This window comes from Pezoporus wallicus, unplaced genomic scaffold, assembly GCF_028554395.1.
Source record: "Pezoporus wallicus isolate ANWC-B61680 ecotype Strahan unplaced genomic scaffold, APGP_CSIRO_Pwel_v1 contig_4901, whole genome shotgun sequence".
NCBI classification, from domain to species: domain Eukaryota; kingdom Metazoa; phylum Chordata; class Aves; order Psittaciformes; family Psittacidae; genus Pezoporus; species Pezoporus wallicus.
The window spans coordinates 3175052-3193896 of NW_026640354.1; the positions used below are offsets into that span (position 1 = coordinate 3175052).

Here is an 18845-nt window from a genome sequence, read left to right on the forward strand (position 1 = left end):
AGACGGAGCCTTGAAAACCCTCTTATATATAAGCAGTGTAAAATCATGATGCAAATAACAACGGCTTTACAATTAATTCCATCTTTTTAAAAAACAAGTTTCAATAGCTGTAGGTTCTGAACACATTGGGCTTTATATCCTGTATGGCTTAGCTAAGCTTGTTAAGGAAGACATTCTCATTCTAAGTCTTTACCTAACTTTAAGTGATATTTAAAGAATAATAAATCCATTTAGATTTCCTAGCTTAAAGGAATTATTTAGTAAATATGGGGTAGGTTGAAGATGTGACTTTTTATGAAATGAAGAGCATAGAGCAAAAATTATATGCCATACTGCTAATTAGAGACAGATATGTAACCATTTACTAATGGAACAACATTTTGTGCCAACCTTATTCATACTTCCTTCCAACTGCTGGACTCCTTGTGCCAGATACATTTCAGTTTTCTTCAGAAGAGAGAGACACTAACATGTTTTCCATCCTGTTTTTAAACCCAGAAGTCTAGTGCAAACTGAACTTTCTTGACATTTCAGAAATTCTATCAGTTAAAACAGCTTGAGGCCTTTTTATTACAAAACATGTACACTTCCCTGCAGGGTTCTGGAAATCTCACAATTACATTTGTTAAAAATGTCCATGATTATAGCCAAATGCATGCTTTGCAAATTTACCTTTATAGTTTTCTTTCAAAAGATTATTCTGAGCATAATTTTCTATTAAATATACCTACTTATTCAGCCACAATGTCAGTTTTATATAAATTTTGACAAAAACATCAAAAGAGAAAAATACTAAACCACAGTTCCTGTCAAATTTTTCAGTACCAGGCTTGATGTCGAAGGTGTGACTCATTGCGACTCAACATAATAAGCATGTATGTCCATGAAAATAAATATAAAAGGGTCATGTTTTGGCAGAGGTCTAAAATTAAAGGCACTACATGCATTTTTCAATAGCACTAAAAGGATCTCTGGGTACATAATTTTGGGTCCCTAGGCATACTAGCAGTCCCTTTAATTGGTAAGCTAAGCATCTGTCTCATCACAAGGTTCTGATACGATCCACAGCATCTAACAACATTGCTTTTTCATATGATGCAATAAATACACTTAGACTATATCTAGTGAATGCTGACTTCAATGAGTTCAGCACAGAGTGACCACAGTTTTCTTCTCAGAAAGAAAAAGCAGGAAAGGTCAGATCTTTTATGATCATCATTGGCTTTCCATCTGATTGTTGGCCTCGATCTGGAACAGAGATTCGCATCCTGCTTCTCCCACATCCCATGAAATTTCACTTAACCTCACCTTGTAGAAGAGCTAAAAAGTAGAAATGGGAAAGAAACTCTGTTTTTCCCACTGAAGCCTGGCTCCTTGTAGACAGGAAAAAAGATTCACAGGGAAAAAGAGAGAGAAAGAAAGAAAGAGAAACTTGAAATCCACTCTTGCACTCTTGTCACACTTTTTTTGTTTGGTTGGTTTCATTTTTGTTTTTTTGTTTTTGTTTTTGTTTTTTTTTCTATTAAGGCCTCCAAATACAAAATGAATAAACAGGTCTGGGCATAGGCACTGGAACCCAGACCTTAATCTTAGCACCTGAGAACAATAATCATTTCATGGGAATTTTATGACTAAAAATCAACCACAAATTAATAAGATACAGGGTAGGTGAACTCACAGTTCCCCAGGGCAGAGACTCTTGTACTTCTGGAGTGACTCTTTTGGGCTGCTGTTCAAACAGCACCCTGGACTACTTTGATTGAATCTAGCAAAACATGATTCACATTTGGGTTTTGTTTTTAGTTGCTGCAAAAGCAAGAGGGACTCCAGCATAAAAAGTGAGCTGATTCACTAGCAAGCTCTGTTTTCAGAAATGAGCTTACTTCAGCCATAAGCAAGAAACACAAACGCCAAGATTTGTTTTCATACTGACTTTTAAACCACCTCTGAGCCTGATTCTCCCAACATCTACGTTACAATTTTTCTAAATTTTTAAAGTAAATGTAGGTCTAGAGAATACTTTCATGTATAAGGATCACAGGAGTGAGACCCATAGCTTTTACAGAGCAAGGTATGTAGTGTTAAGGAAAGCATACTCATTTTATAGCTTCTGATGAGGCCAGCCTGAGAATCAGACTGATCCAATAGTCACTCCCTTATAAAACACTCTCCCTGACTTGACTGCAAGATACAGGGGCCTAAAAACTCTGACCTAGGAGAATACAAGGTAAAAAATGTACAAATAAACTTCATAGTGCATGCCAAGGTTAAACCATACCATATGTTCCCAAAAATACACAGACACAACGGGGAATTATAGGGAAGTTAAATAAAATCTGATACAATTGGTAGATAATCTTTGCACCAAATTTACACTATTGTTCCTTAAATTGATAGTATTTTAAAAGAGGTTGTGTTTTCTAACAGGTTTTATTTTTTTTATGCAGAAGAAGTAATGATGTAATTATTGTAGTAGGTCATAAGATTTACATTGCATTTATCTCAGAGTTGTATTTTTTTACCAGATATCTATATCAAAAACATCTAACTGCGTTTCTGTATCTGTTTTGGTTTATGTGACAAATGGATTCTTATGCCTACATTCTTATAAATGGTAATTCACACATGAAAATCCGGGAAGGAAATTCGGCTTTCATAGTAGGAAGAAAACAACAAAGTAGCTTAATGCTGATTTTTGGTGTTGCTGTTGTTCTCGTTATTAATTAAACCATTTAGTCATGTGCAGTTTAGTCCTATGGTATCTTCATTTAAAAATCCTTTTTACTATTGTCACTTAGAAGAGTTTGTGGTTTTCTCTTTCTTAATACCAAGATTATGTAACTGAAAGACATTAACATTTAACTGTTTGTAGGATGATCTACTTCCCATTGACTGCTTTTCTATTTCCACTGAAATTCAACAAATAAGCAAAAGAGAAGTATAAAAAAGGTGTGAAGCCCAAAATAGCTGCCTGAGTCATCAACAGATTGTCTGAAGTGATTCAAACAGGTGTTTGTGAGAGAATGAGCTATTTTCCTCAGGGCCGTGGGGTTGAATTCTAGAAGAGAAAAACTACTCTAAACAGGTTCTGAAGAGCAAGGAGCTAAAATGATACCATTTTGGGAAGAGCAACACAGCATATGGCTACCTCAGGAAAGTCAGCTATGTTGTTTTTTTTGCTAAGGCAGGACAGCAGAGACACACATGCCAGTACAAAAACCAGCACCACAACCAGGGAAAAAGGAATAGACTACACCTGAGCAACATTTCTCAGTACATGCATTCAATGTGTGGTTGTTTGGGTGGATGGGAGAAGACCCTCAACAACCAAGAGACACTACAGCTGGCACCAGTATGAGTCATGGGTCAGACACACCCTAAGTCTTTCATGGGTAAACCTTGGTAAATTTTGGATTTCCAAATCAACATCACTTTTGTTTTTCAAAATATAGCTCACTAAAATGATCTCCAACAAATTCTCTCACCATATTCTTGTAACCAGGCTAGGAGGTCACAGCTGGGTGAATGGGCAGCTAAGTGCTGAAAAACTAGTTGGATCATTGGCTTAGAGTGCAAACTAAGTTAATAGTAGTTAATTCAGGTGATGTTAACGGGTTTTGCCAGAATTTGACATGGTAAAAAAATGTTGCTTAAACAGACCTACTCCTGTAATAGTTATTCAGTTAAGTGAGGTCTTCTCCCATTAATGGTTTCTGAGTTCCCAAATACAGAGGCGGGCAGATGTGTTTGATGCAGTGCACACTGCCTGCTGACCTGTTTACTGGTGTGTTTCTGTGATGGCTAACCTATACCAGAGCCCCTGAATCAGCTGTTCAAAAACCTATTACACAAAGAAAGAGATGACAATCAGCAGAGTAGGTGTTAATTTGGAAGGTGGGTACTAGCTGAAACAGGAGGACATATTTTCACAGGTTTCAGCTGCTTAAATGGAGGGTATTCCTCAGAAGTTTTCCAGGCAAGACCTAAAACACAGAGTGCTACTGCCTGACATACTAAATTCCTTGCTTCCTCATTGATTTTCTAACACAACCTTAATGCTGTGTTAGCATCATTTCTCTGTTCATTCCATCTGCTCTTAGGACTCCCCCGCTGTTTCCTAGGAGATATATTGCCACAATGCCTGCATCTGTAAGGCAGTGGCAGATATGGGGCAAGAGCCGCATGGTTAGAGGCAGCATTAGTGCATTAGTACCACCTGAACATTTGCAGGGTTCTCAGGGGATCCCACCACCCACTGTTTCTCAAAACCTGAGGGAGCTCTAGTTACACAGTCAGCTGCTTCAGAGTGCTATGGGAATGAGATGCTGTGGCATCTCAGTTTGTTTCCAATTCTGTTTGCTTCTTTCACTCTAAACCTTCTATTGAGAAAAGACTACAGTGGGGTTATTTTTGTCCAGTCAGTTATTTAGTGAATATTCTAATCTTATCAACAAATTTTTAAGGTTTCTTTTGTGAGTTTACAATGCATTTATCAAAACTACTGGTTGCTTATGTTATGTGTTTTAGGTGGTCAGGATATGCTTTTTGCATATCCTTCAGGTATGGTCTAAGAGATTAATTCCAAAACGTAATAGCATAATAAACTGAAAACCACAATTAAATGGGGATGACACAGGCTATAAGGGTTGCTAAATCTTGCCTTGTGCCTTAGCATTTTCCCTTGCTAGGCACACAGAAACCTGACTATGGCTAACAAAATATGCAGTCTTATGACATTCCTAAAAATATGCCTTTTTCTCACAGGTGACCCAAACTCCAGAAAGGAACTCTTAAGTACACTCAGAAACAGATAATGTATAAAATAACTTTTTTTTTTTTCATATGTATAATGAATTCTATGGTTTATTTTAAGTAGCATTAACCTTTGTTTTCATCATGGGAAAAATAGGTAAACAAGAGTTGCTTACATAAAACAGCTAATGTGTTTTTAGTTAGGCAGAACTGTGAAAAAATCAATGTGTTTTCCAGCTGTATTCAAAAGGAAAGTGAATTTATGAAAACCTCCACATAATATTAATTAATAACGTATTGGGGGTAGAGAATCTATTCATTACATGGGATCAGAACCACAGTAAAGATTTATAGCTTGAGGTCCACATATAGAAGAAATACAACCATTTTTCTTGATGAGAAGAACATTAGAAAACATAGTATAGCAAGATTTACATTACAGGTAAACCTACAAATCACTGCTAGATATGTGCTCAAAGAAAACTGTCAGTGTCTTCAAAGTAAATATGTAATGCTTTTGTAGATGTTAGGGACATCTCATAGCATTTGTGAAATAACAGATATTTGAACAGTTAGGTTATACATGAAAAGTATTACCCTTCCTGATTCAGGAGACTTAATTTCAATATTACACCTAAATTCAGCTGTTAAAGGGCTACCTCCAGTGTACGTATATTGTATATCATCAAATTTGAATATGATTATATGGCTAACATTTAATACCAGAAGGAAAACAAGATACAGAGATATCAAAGTAAGTTAATGTGCTCCTCATGCCTAATACAACATCTAGTATATTGAAAAAAGACACATAATTAATTTAATAATATTCTCATAAATTCAAGCTTCAGTGACCTGTATTTCAAAACAGGAACTGACAAAACAAAAATCTCTTACAGTGTCTGAAACCGCATTGAATAAAGTTCTGCATTTTGAAAGGCTTGGGGAAACATACTGAAAAAAGCAGAACATTTCTCAGCTGGGTCCTTCAATAAAATGCACAACACTTTTGGCTACGAAGGAATACGGGAGCAAGGCTTTTCTGTTGATAAAAGGCTTTTTTGCTATCCCAATCCAAACCTTCCAAGAGAAACCATTCTTCCCTTCATGCCTCCCATCACAATCTATTCTAAAACAAGCTAAAAAGCCCCATGACCTCGACCTCTCATCTAATGTCGGTATCCTCGAGTTACTGAAACTGGAGGAAAAAATCACTTTTAAACAGGGAGTATTAGAAATGGAAACACTGTGGTAGCTTTGAAGAATTTAAACTGCTTCTCCATGTCCTCTGTAAATATTTAATCCATTTCTGCCATCTGTCATGGTACTTTTTACGGAAGAAGGCAAAACTGAGTTGAACCAAAGAGAGTGGAATATTCAAACTCAGTCGTACTAAAAGAAGTTTTTGTAAAAACATTAGGGATATCCTCAGCCTTCGAAGAGTAGCGCTAAAGCTAACAGGCTAAGTGTCTATTATTTACACAAAACAGAAAGAAAACTTACACTTATACAGACCAAAAGACTCAATTTTTTTTTTTTTCTCAGCTGTCAATGGGCATAATAAAGTGAACCACAGAAATATCCTGGAGATAAAATAGCATTGAAACGAATAAAAGTAGTTGGTGCAGTGTTTAATGCAGATAGAGAAAACTACATTCTAATCTTATCATCAACAAAATTTTATGGTTTTTTTTTGTGGGTTTACAGTGCATTTAGCAAAACTACTAATTGTATATGTTATGTGTTTTAGGTGCTCAGGATATGCTTTTTGCTAGGACTGGCAACATGCTGTTACATCTTCAGTATCTTCAATTTACATACTGTTCAACTTTATACTGGAATTCAGCTTTGATGATACTTATAAGCACCTGTTCTCAAAGGGAATATACACAAATATAGAGCTGAAAACAATTTAAACTCAGAAGCAAAGTCAAACTAAATAATGGAAAAAAAGGACATTCTTCAATTTTAGTGAATACCAGCATCATCATATGGACATTAATTAGGTGCCCCAATGATATGAGAATAGTATGAAGAATGAAAACAGAATAATTAAACTCTTGAACTTGGCATGTTGTATTTCTCAATTTTTCTCTGATGCATTAAAAAAACTAAGCTTATATGCTTGCCACCTCAGCTTTGTTTCAGGAAACAATTTCTGCTTATTTGCATATTACAATGTCTTGATAAAACATTTCCAGGTTTTCTACCAAAATTTTCAGGCACTAAGAACTCAAATATTTTGATTTCTAGTAAATAATAAAATCTCAGAAACAAATCTAAAAGAGTTTTTGTCTTAATCCATAGGTAAGAACCCGATTTCTTTTCTAGAGTTCCCATTTATAGATTTAATTTTCCAGCTCAACAAAATAAAAACAATTTTTCTTACCGATGTCAGTACTGCAATCTAGATCTATGGACTAAACACTGTCTGGTCATGTATGATCTTTGAAAATGAATTCAGAATTTGCATTCAAATACTTCTGGCACCAAAACACATACCTACTTACAAACATATTGAAGTCATACCTGGATCTGCTTATTTAAATAAGTTTTTGCTAAACAGTGGCTTTAGCTGGCTATTTCATTGATGGTGCGCTCCAATGCTAGCCTCTTGGAGCTACAATATATTCATATATCTGTGGACATAGTGCCAGATTTTTGGTCTGTAACAGGGAACATCTTCCTTGGTATAAAAAATGTCTTCTGCCTTTGATCAACTAAAGGTACTCCCAGGTGGTACATGTACCAAAAGCAAGATGCAGACTCAAAAACAAGATGAGTGTAGTAGAAAGTGGTATTTGAGAGTGATCTTTTAGGCCTTACATTCAAAATGTAAACTTAGTGATGTGTTGGTTTTTTTTTCAATTGTTTCCTCTGAATACTTACATTTTTAGGATCTGATGGCTCAGAAATAAGTCAGTATAATATCTCTACCTTCTGGAGTTCAGAAAGCAGAAGTGAGGGAGCTCAAAGAGATTAAGAATAAAAGAAAGGAACTGGATTAAGGTGTGTTTTTGTTCAGAGTTCCCTGAGTCATCAGAGAATGGCTGCCAGCATGCCCAGGGATCATATTATCAAACTCAGTTGTTCTGATGCCCTCAAACCCTGACTCCACAGTGGCAACATATATAGGAACTTTCAGCTACTGAATCATATTTTTTCCTGAAATACATAATAAAATAGTATATATTACTATTCATGTTAGTGCTGAAATTCTAGAGAGGCTTAATGCTTCTGCACTCTGGCAGTCTGAAGTTGCTTCTGCATTTCTGACTTTTTTCCCCTGAATAAAATCTGTGAGTCATGTGGGTTTCTTCTGCAAATGTGTATTTTGTTCCCTGGTACCTCTACATGCATTCAAAACTTTTAAGCACGTTAATATCTTAATTTTAATAGTTCTGTTAAATTATATGGAAATTACTATGGAGTATGTTTTACAAAGTTCAGCTATGTGATTTCTGTTGAATTTACGAGACTTCTGGCAGCTAATTTTCTAAGTATTTGTTTGAAAAGACAAATGTTTAATTGTAGGTGTGTTGTAGAAACACTAGTTATCCTATAGCAGATGATGAACGTATTTCACTAGATACTAGAAAAATTAAGATGAGCAGTGCATTAAGTAGTTTAACACAGTGGGGTAAGAAATTACTTTACAGATACTTGCTCACTCCAAAACTTAACAGCATTCTAGCGCACACTGCCCTATTCACAAATTACACCCTATTTTCTAATCCAGGCTGTCATGTATGTATAGTTAATTTTAAGAAACCACTTATTATCACTTCTGAAAGTTGCCTAGCATCACTAGGCACTAGGTGATGCCTCAAAACACAGCCCTGCTCTATAGGAGAGGGACATATAACTACTATGTTCAGAAAGAGTCTGAGAAAACCTTAGTAATAAATCAGCAATATATTACTAAGTAAGGTATGCAGGGTTATCACTTTCTTATAACTACATCAGTCAGACATTTAAATGTTCTACAGCTTGTTATGATGTCTGTTTCTGTGCATTTTCAAGAGTAGTACTCTGACTTCTAAGCAATTTCTACTTGCCTTTCGAGTACCAGTGAGCTAATAGAAAGACAAAAACACCGTAGCACAACCCTATTACAACTATTATAATGAACCAGAATTTGTCCTTTTGATGTTGAGTCTTTGAACTTTTTTGCTTTGAAATTTAGTCATAAAATATACAAGTCTACCACAGAGAACACAGCTTATCCAGCAGGAACAATACCAAGAGTGATTTTTGGAGGAGAAAAAGAGATTATGAGAGATGCTAAATATTTTTCCTTGTCTGTTAATATTTTACCAAAAATGCAAAATCCTGTGAGTACAGGACTAAATAGATGTAAATATTTTAAGTTAATCACAAATCAAACATATTAATATTTAAGTGCAAATTTAATATAATCTATTCTCATACCTTATTATGTGTCTGAGTTTGTCCAACCAGGATAAGGATATTTGATGAGATAATAGACAGGCAGAAATTGATTAAAATTATTGACCTCTCAGATCTGATGTACCTGTTCAAATAAACAAAAAGAGGGAACAACTTTTCTAAAAGGGAAACAACTAGTAAATCATAAAAAGCTTTGATGCAGTTCTTGTATTAAATATCATAGACACTCTGAAAAGTAGACACTCCCTTTCAAGTGTTCCAAAAGAGTACCAGGGAGCTATCATATTACAAACATTGGAACTATGATATTTTGATAGATATTCTGCAATTCCCTCTTAGTACCTTGTATACTAAAAAAATAATCTATCAATGCTTCGTTTAAAGCCGGTTGGCAACACTGTTCTGACATCATACTGATAATAATGGACTTGCATACATTCATGTCAGGAACTTCTTATGCTCTCTGCTCATCCCCAGGAATATTCATAGCTGGTATATACCACTAACTAACTTCAGCAAAAATATGGTAATTTACATAAACAGATCATCTGGTGCATGATGCATAAATAAGATGCAGATTGGTTGATGATACTACGGCACTGCATTTTTAAACATGTTATTGGGATAGTGGTAGCATTCATCTTGAAGTTCCACAACCTTTATAGAATAATTTGTATGAAAAAACAGTGATACCATAATATCTTTATCTTCATAAGTCCTAACACCAAAAATGGTTAAGTTTGTGCAGAAAGATTCAATTACAGCAGTGAGCATCACATAGTCTGTCTTGCAAACTTATCATGTACATTTTACAAATATGTTTAGGATGAAAAAGTCAAATACTCTTATCACCTATTCCCTTACAAGATGCAGATATTCTCATTTTTATGTATGTATAGTCTTCTATATGCTACGGGACAGAAAGAGAATGATTACGGTTTCAAGTGAGGTACCTTACTGACTTGATTTTCATAGTTGCTAAAAGAATAAATGTTGACTACAAAAGCAAATTAAAGTTGAGGGTGCTTAGTTCCACTGAAGACTGTGTCATATGTTATATGACCTATGCCATATGCTTCTCACTGGAGCTTATTTAATATCGCTGTCTCCTCCTGAGCTGTATCCCCATAGCTGACACTGAGGAGGTCTTAACAAGGGGTCCTGAACCCACAAGGAATGCTGAGCTTTGGACATGAAATGAATTGTAGTCCTCTTGCCCAGGTAACAATCAATTAAGAAATACAGCATTACATTTTTTTAGTTAAGACAGAACAACCCTGATACCACAATATGCATTTTTGCTTAAAATATACCCATGTTATTAAGGCTAGTTCTATGTGTTTGCAGACAAATGAAGAAAGTCTGGTGCCTTTGTCTACACTGTCAGTATGCTGCTACTTTCTAACTTGTTAACTACTGATTCAGCTGGGCCAGTTCCCAGTCATGTGCATTTATGGAGTAGAAAGGATCTTAGTGGTTGAGTAAATACTGTGCAAGGAGGAGCTCATAGCTTTGACTTAGGCTAGGAAGGTTTTAGTTTTTATTCCAGTTTTCTGCTGGTGAAGGGAACAGAAAAGAAGGGAAGGGAAAATAAGTATTTGACTGATATTAAATTTGTCTTTCAGTTTGAATTTTCAGTTGGGGGGTTCAAATCAATCAGCCATCAAAGAATGCTTGCACAGGCCTTCTTCAGACCTCTACCTCGTATCACTTCTAAACAGTCCCTGCCATTAAAAGGGAAGGTGGGGCTCCAAAATATAAATAAAGACGTAGGGTCAAAATACCAAATTTCTCCCTACCCCATGATTTATAAAAACAAGTATATACACATATAAGTTTCAGTGTCTATCTTTTCTCTGTAATTGGTTACTATGTGCTCTCGAGAAATATGTTGGAGACAAATTTTAATTATTCAAATGACAGGCCACTCAGTTGTCATAATATTTGCAAAATACCTCACTGTGATCTGTATGAGTTATCTTCAGTGGGATGCAGAGCCCACACTAGGTCCATAACACATCACACTACCTTTTTTCTCTGCTTGGAAGTTACCATAATCATAGAATCACAGAATCACAGAATGGTTTTGGTTGGAAGGGACCTTAAAAATCATCTAGTTCCAACCTCCCCTGCAATGGGTGAGGATACTTTTCACTAGACCAGGTTGCTCCAAGCCCCATCCAACCCAGCCTTGGACACTACCAGAGATGAGGCAACCACAGCTTCTCGGGGCAACCTGTGCCTGTGCCTCACCATTCTCACCATAAAAAATTTCTTCCTTATATCTGATTTAAATAACAGAGAAGACCAGCCCCACTGAGCATGACAGTATTTCCATCCAAGTGATAAATATATCGGGGAGTGCAAACATAATGGTATAATTCTTCAGATGGGTATTATATCCTGAAATACTCTCTCATTCTCAGTTTTGTTACAGTCAAGAACTCATAATTTGTAAACTCTTTATTATAACTTATGTAACTAGATATTCTATATTTATAATATATATATCTAATCCTGTGAGTCTCCGTGGCTACATAAGTGAGTGAAGGGGAAAAGGGTGTAAAATTATCGAGCGGCTTCTAAAAGCAAAATTCTATCTGATTTTACATTACTCTAAAAAATACTATTTTTTCTGCTGTGTTTCTTCTTACTTCCGTATAAACCTATTTTTCTTTAATTATGGAAAAAAAAAGATGAAACGAGAACCCATGCTCACTTTCAAAAAATATTTACTATTTTATGTCACTCTTCCTCTTCATTTTCTGTTTCTTCTACATTAAGACATCGCTTCTCAAATTTACTCCATAAATATCTACTGCACTTTTCAGTCAATATAATATTTTAATATAGTAAACTTAAGATGGAAAGAAAGACTGTTACGGGAATGTACCACTACACTACTTGAGACTACTTTAATTTTATTGTCTTCATTGAAACTCATAACTGAAGTGGACAAACACAAAACCAGCTAACTAAACCTCCCTAAATCTGTGATATCTTATGTGGCACTTTGATATGTCATTTTTAGCACACAGAAGTTTTTGTTTAAAATGTAAATGGAGGAAAAGCAGACAAAGGCATAGGCCAGAAGCCTCACATGAAATATATCATATAGAATAATCCTGTAAATTGTTTACTAGCACTATGAAGACCTCACTGAAAGAGCGATTACATTTATACTGAGCAGGGGAAAGAGTAGGCTATAGCATCACCAGTAGGCCAGGAAAGTAAAACTTATCAGTCACATCAACAAATTTAGGCATCAAAACATGTACTACGTTTTGCTTTTTTGTTTTTCTTTCCCAGATAATAGCAAATGTTGCATTTAATGCTCTCTTTAAATTGCAGTTCAACTAAATATAGCTATGTACACATGTTCAGCTTTGTCAATCCATTACATACCTCCATAGAGCTGCATAGACAACTGCTAGGGTGATCAAGGCCAAGCATGAAAGACCACTGCCTACTATTAAGGTCACTGAGGGTGTACCAGATGATTCCATGATCTGTAGGTTACAACAGACAACAGGAAGAAAAAACATCCTCCAGCAATTAAAATAACAAATCAAAAGAAAAAAGCAACAAAAGCAAAATTATAAAAGCACCCATGGCTGTCACAGAGAGTTTTAGTAATACTACTTATTCAGCAGAAATCAGCTGAATTCCAAAACTGATCCATACTCTGAGATCTGTTTAATTACTGGTACATTCCTCAGAGGCCTCTGAGCTTTAAAATGCCTTATAACACCTGCATGATATTTTGAAAAATGAAGAATGAATATTATAATATAATAGGAGACATGACATTAGCACAAGTTTAAACTATTCCCTAGTTAAAATTAATTAAAAGGTATCTTTCTCATGAAAACCAGCAATACTTAGAAATGTGTATTGAACAAGCAGCGCAGTTTCACTTTATATATTAAAGATCATCCAGTAATCTGTCCCAGAATTTGATTCATGCTTGTTGCAGGATTATCAAACTTTCTGACTTTTAATAACTTTGACTTTAATCCACTATTCTCACACACTTAATTTCCTTGGGCCTCTGACTGTCTAGAAGGAATGGCAAGATATCTATGGCAACAATATCATAAGCCTTCCGTAAAAGAAACCACAAATTTAGATTTATTTCATTTGTTCTTAGTGTTTTAATAAAATATGAAAATAAATGACCTTGAAAACCAACTAGCTTTCCCTACTGTAAATTAAACTATTATCATTAGAAATCAGGTGAGGTTTTTGCTCCATATGTGTATATGCTTGTGTTCTGAAATAGTCATGGTATTTACTAATACAAAAAAAAAATAGATCTAAAAGTTTGAAAGGATACTGTGCCTGGTTTACCAAAATGCTTTTTAAAGCCTCATGGATGTATTGTAAATTACATTTATCAAGACATCTTTTGTCACCCGCAGAGGAGATAAGACTGATGTACTTCTAGGCCAGATCTCAGGCAGAAAGTAATGTTTTATTTCAAACACGTTGTTCCAAACTGATCTACTTTGCTGTTAAAGAGTCTGATCATACACTTCCAAACCCAGGAAAAATAAATTCTGCCTTAGCAGGATAACTTCACAAATACTTGCTTTTTGGCTATTTGCACATTCAATAATATTGGGAGTGTCTGCTCATACACTTGATGTTCCCTCTTTCTCGTGAAAACTTGATTATTTCCCTTACATCATATCAACAGACTACATAGAAAATCTGTGCTGAAAATGTCCAATGCAGATCTGCAATCTGTTTAACTACAGTATCTAGGGTTTTCCTACCAAGAGCAATAATGAAGCCCTGCACATTCTCCTGGAAAGGCTTGCAACCTTTAAAAAGCTTGTTAAGTTGATAATTGTTCAATACAAAAGTTTTCAACACATTTGCATCACAATTAGGAGGCTTTCTCTGAAAAATGCAGAGTTTGAGAACATGCAAATTTCATCAGGATTTAGTTAGAATCTGGAATTCATTTCTCTGAGACACTGTAGACACCAGGAGACCAACATTTGCCTACCTGCAATATTAAACAATTCCTCAGTGCAACGGCTGAAATATACCTGAGAGGAAAGCTCGACCAGCCTCTCCCCCTCCCCCAAGCAGTCCCCTCGCTATTGCCTTTTGCATTAAAACCGGATTTCCCCCCCCCCCCCCCCCTTCTCTTTGTTACTTACTATTTCTCTAGGTTGCTGAGCCAAAATGGCGAAGGTAGAGAGACGATCACATAAGCATTTCGTATGGGATGCATCGGTAAGCACAGTTTTACATCCCTGGGTGGACCAGGTTCCCAAAGAGTCGTTCCTGCAAAGGAGAGAAGGGGAGGGGGGGAGGAATGGGGATAATTACGCCTGACGGCCAATTCCGTGAGGAGGAGACAATGCAGTTACACCGAGAGGAGAGTGTAGTGTAGTTCCCGGACAGCACAGAGGTACTTGTTGTGGGGCAGGACCGGCCCCAGCGGCGCGGCGCGGCGCAGCGCGGCCGGGCGAGGAGCCGGCCGCTTGGAGCAGCGCGTAGAGCTGTCCGGCGCGGCGGTGCTGACGGTCCGGCGCGCTGCGCTGCGCGGAGCCCCGCCAGCCGCGGCAGCAGCCGCCCCCTGCGCTGCCAGCCACCTCCGAGCTTCACCAGAGCACTGCGAAAAACTCATCGGGGGAAGAGGAGGAGGCTTTTTTCTCTCTCTCTATCTCTCTCTCTTTTTTCCCCTTTTCCTACCGGCTCTGTTTCTGTCCCTTTTCTGGAAGACGTGATGGTGGGTAGTTGTAGTTTATTTTTTACCTTTTTTCTATATTTTTTTTTCTTCATTTCACCCCTCGTGTGTGTGGCTAGGTTAAAGGCATATGGTTCTCAAACGTCTGTCGGGGTGATGCCAATTGGACACGGAGATGCCGGCTCTTCAGTTCTGATGGCTTTATTTGCTGAGGATTTTTTTTTTGATGATTTTTTTTCAGTTGTTGTTTTTAAGCCTTAGAAATTTCACCCTGGAAACGGCAACATCAGATGCCTCCAACTCTTGCTTTAGCTCCAGCAGAGGGGTGGATTTCAGTACAGCAGCACACAACATCACCAAAGAGACACACGAGTTCGCCCTCAGACATCACTCAGTCAACTCGCCTCTCCCTAGCTCCCTCCCCCTTCTCGATTTCTTTTTCTTGGGGTGGCAGCACCACGCTAACCCCAAGCCAAAGTGATCGTTTCCTGGCACCTTTCACCAACCGCCCCTAAACAAAACAAGATGATTAACACAGCCCCCGAATTCAATTAGACATTCAGTATGCTAATGCGAGGTCTGAAACCCACCCCAGCAGAACAATAAAAATGGTATCAACCCACGTTTTCTTTGTGGAGGCAAGGAGAGGGAGAGGGAGAGACAAAAAGCATCTCCCCTTTTTCCTGAACTGCAGTGGGGGGAAAATCATTTCTACAGGAAAAAGGGGTTGGCTTTAACTACAGTAAAGCTACTGCCTGTGCATATGTTATGTTTAGAGAACAACAATTGGGTTTCTTTCTTCTTTTTTCCCCTCCTTTCATGTCCAGGAAGCAACTGCAGCAACTCTGCTGCCAGCAGCAGCATGTGAGCTGTCAATTCCTTCCCATTTCACCTCAGGTCACTAAACAACTTGAAAAAAAGAAAATCGAAGGTGGAAGAAACAAGGTGGGGGAATAATAATTTCCAGTCCCTGTGATCACCATTGTTTCACCTCTTCTGCTTTGACAACCCATCTTTGTGAGTGATTCTATATTCCAGGGCCCACATGCAAAGGCAATTTGTTATACTAACCCCAAGTAGGATGTAATTTGGGCCATAGATATATGGCCAATGAGCTGTAAGCACCAAACCCCCCTTAGCTCTACATTTACCTGCAAGTGTTGTCTCCTCAGAGCAGACTTACAGTTAGAGGAATGCTGGAATGTCTTCTTGAAACCATTTCAGAGTTTAATGTAAAATTCTTAGTTTTAAACAAGAATTGGGAACATACTGTGCAATAAGAATGATGGCCAAATGATGTACAGAAAAGTATTTTAATCATGTATGATATAGAAAAAATAATGTACTTTTTACTCTTTAGTAATGTATTATGTAATATTGCATGACATATAAGTGATGCTCACTACTGAAAGCAATGATATGACTCTCACAGGTATTGAAATGAAAATGTAGTTTTTAAGATAGGGAGCATTTTTGTAGAATAAAGAATTCATTCACAGACATAACTGCCAATCTGATACAGACTGGTGATCAAGCCACACTTAGTATACTAACAACTGTGCTTCCCTTAGTTTGCAGTATTTTTCTGGGTCTCATGACATGGTTTGCACTTACGATTGGCATATTTTGTTAAAATTAGTAATACATATATCTTACTAATAGCATTGTTTTTTCTGCTTTAACATATTGGTGAATAAAAATCAGCTATGACATTGTTATCAAAACCACTAACTTAGTAAAAGGACTTCATATCTTACACTGTCCACCTTACTAGTCTATTTGGAAGATTTTTTTTTAATGCAAGATATTTTTAATTTTTTTTTTTTAGGGATATCCTGTGAGACAGCGAAAAAGGAAGTTAACAACACTACTGAATGGTTTTGTTTTTTTTTTTCCATACTGGCAACTAGTGATCCAAGCCTCAGTTTTGATAATCATGAACAAAGAGCTGACATTTTAGGTATACATATATGACGTTAGCTTAATTTAGTAATTTTTTTGACGATTGATATTTGTGCTTGAAGTAGGATAGGAAACCTTTTCATCCAGTAAGTTACATAAATAATAGTAAGAAGTTGTTATTTAATCATTTAATATCAGCAAAGTACACAGAAGTTAGGAAATTGTATTTCTCCTGAGATAAGTTTAATTCTCCCTACTTCTTGGGTATGTGCATTATACTTTTTGTTGCCATTGTTCAGTTAGGTGCTGGTTTTCCTTTGGGACAGTCTTTGGCGTGCCAACTCCATTCTCAGTAGAGCATGAAATATAATAATGAGAAGAATGTGGAAAATACAGACATAAGAATGTTTTAACCTAGCAAAAGATAGGAATGAAGCTCATGGCCCTTATGGCTAGCAGATTATGTACAACACTGTGCCTGTTCAGATGTGCTGGCTGGCCTGTTACTGATGATAAAGTCCTTCTAACACCTGCTTACTTCTTTGCACCTGGACCTAAAATCCCAGGGAAGCCATAGGGAACTGCAGGAGTCTCCTTTACATTGTGCATGTCCATCTGTCTGAGACATGACCTAACTTTTAGTATGCACAATTTCTAGTGAGATCAATCTTATCTCCACCAGCAGTATATGGCAACATCTGGTTTATCTCCACATCTTTTCCCTAAAGCAAGGAAAAAGAAAAAAAAAAAGAAAAAGACAAAAAAACCACCCCAGCACAAAGAAAAGGTAGATGCAAGGCAAACACATTTTTCTTAATAATGTCACACATGAAACTGTAGTTTAACAAGGTATTGTTTTCCTTGAAATTGTTAATATGATTAATATTATGTCATTATGACTTAGGGATTTTTTTCCTCTCACACAATTTAGAAAAACTAATGCATGAAATCATGGAAATGAAAAGAAATAGAATGGACAAAAATAACTGCCTTATGACTACATGTCTAAAATACTGCAAATGTCCTCAAAAGGATGTCTGAATTTCTGTGGTATCAGAAGAAAAAGCTGGATGATGAATATCTTGCAATTGGATCCCCAACCAGAATACTACGAAGAGTTCATTTTCCTAAAGAATAAGGCACCTTTTCTAATTCAGACATTGAATTGTTTCTTTTTGCTCAATGACATACTTGTGTATTTATTTTTTTTTGGAAAAGAAAGTAGAAATTTTTGAAAAATTAATTTTCTTGCTGATCTTTATATAAAAACAAAAATCCTAGTTGAATAATATTTTTGTAAAATAAATGTGTGTCCTGGCTGGAAACCAAGTTTCATTCCAATGTGATTTAAACCAGATGAGATATTAAACCGCAAAAAGTAGGTTTTATAACAGAGCCATTGTAGATATATGCATACATTGTTGCATTAACTTTCCAATAATGTACAACTCATAGAAAGGTCTGAGAAGATCCAAAGAAGATCAAAAGTTGCATTGGTTATCAGTTTGACTACTATATGACTACAAATGATTCATCAAAAAGGGAGCTATGGAAGTGAGTATTGATACTTGGGGGAATATTTTATTATTATTTATAACTTTCCTGTCTAAACAGTTTAGGGCATGATCTGGTGCACAGTGTGCATAAACTGTACTGTAATAAACAGTCACCCTGTCATTAGTATAATGCAGGTGTAGCAAAGTGTAAAAGGAAAAGAAAGAAATTCTAATGGAATGATAAGATAAAACCAGGATGAGACAAATGCTAGGAGTTTCCTGCCTCCTACTGCATAGTTCTTGATTACTGATGCTCTGTACTACTGCAATAAAGCAAACTTACCTTTATCTGAGTTACAGGATCCATTTACGTTTCTGAACAACACCAGGAAAACTACAGTCATTCAACTCCATTTCCGTATTTTAAAAATCCTAATGGATAGACATTTGAACAAGTGTATTCTCCGTTCTTTCCCAAGATTATACAGAAAAATCTCCTAAGAGGATGAGTATTGGTGCATCAAAAAAAATGAGGGAAAGCAGACACTTTCCACAGCGTCATTTCTGTTTGTCACTCTAGA

The 18845-nt window shown here is 36.5% G+C and overlaps 1 protein-coding gene across 8 annotated transcripts in view; it reads right to left on the reverse strand.

Annotated features, from left to right (window-relative positions):
- The window catches only part of ADGRB3 (adhesion G protein-coupled receptor B3), a 468139-nt gene that overhangs the window by 87571 nt on the left and 361723 nt on the right, over window positions 1–18845 (reverse strand). For all 8 annotated transcript variants that reach the window (XM_057418854.1, XM_057418850.1, XM_057418851.1 and 5 more), the window contains 3 exons: window positions 14334–14460; window positions 12568–12671; window positions 9184–9286 (listed from right to left, as the gene is read on the reverse strand). In XM_057418854.1, coding sequence (XP_057274837.1) covers window positions 9184–9286; window positions 12568–12671; window positions 14334–14460 — 334 coding nt within the window. The remainder of the gene's footprint in view (window positions 1–9183; window positions 9287–12567; window positions 12672–14333; window positions 14461–18845) is intronic.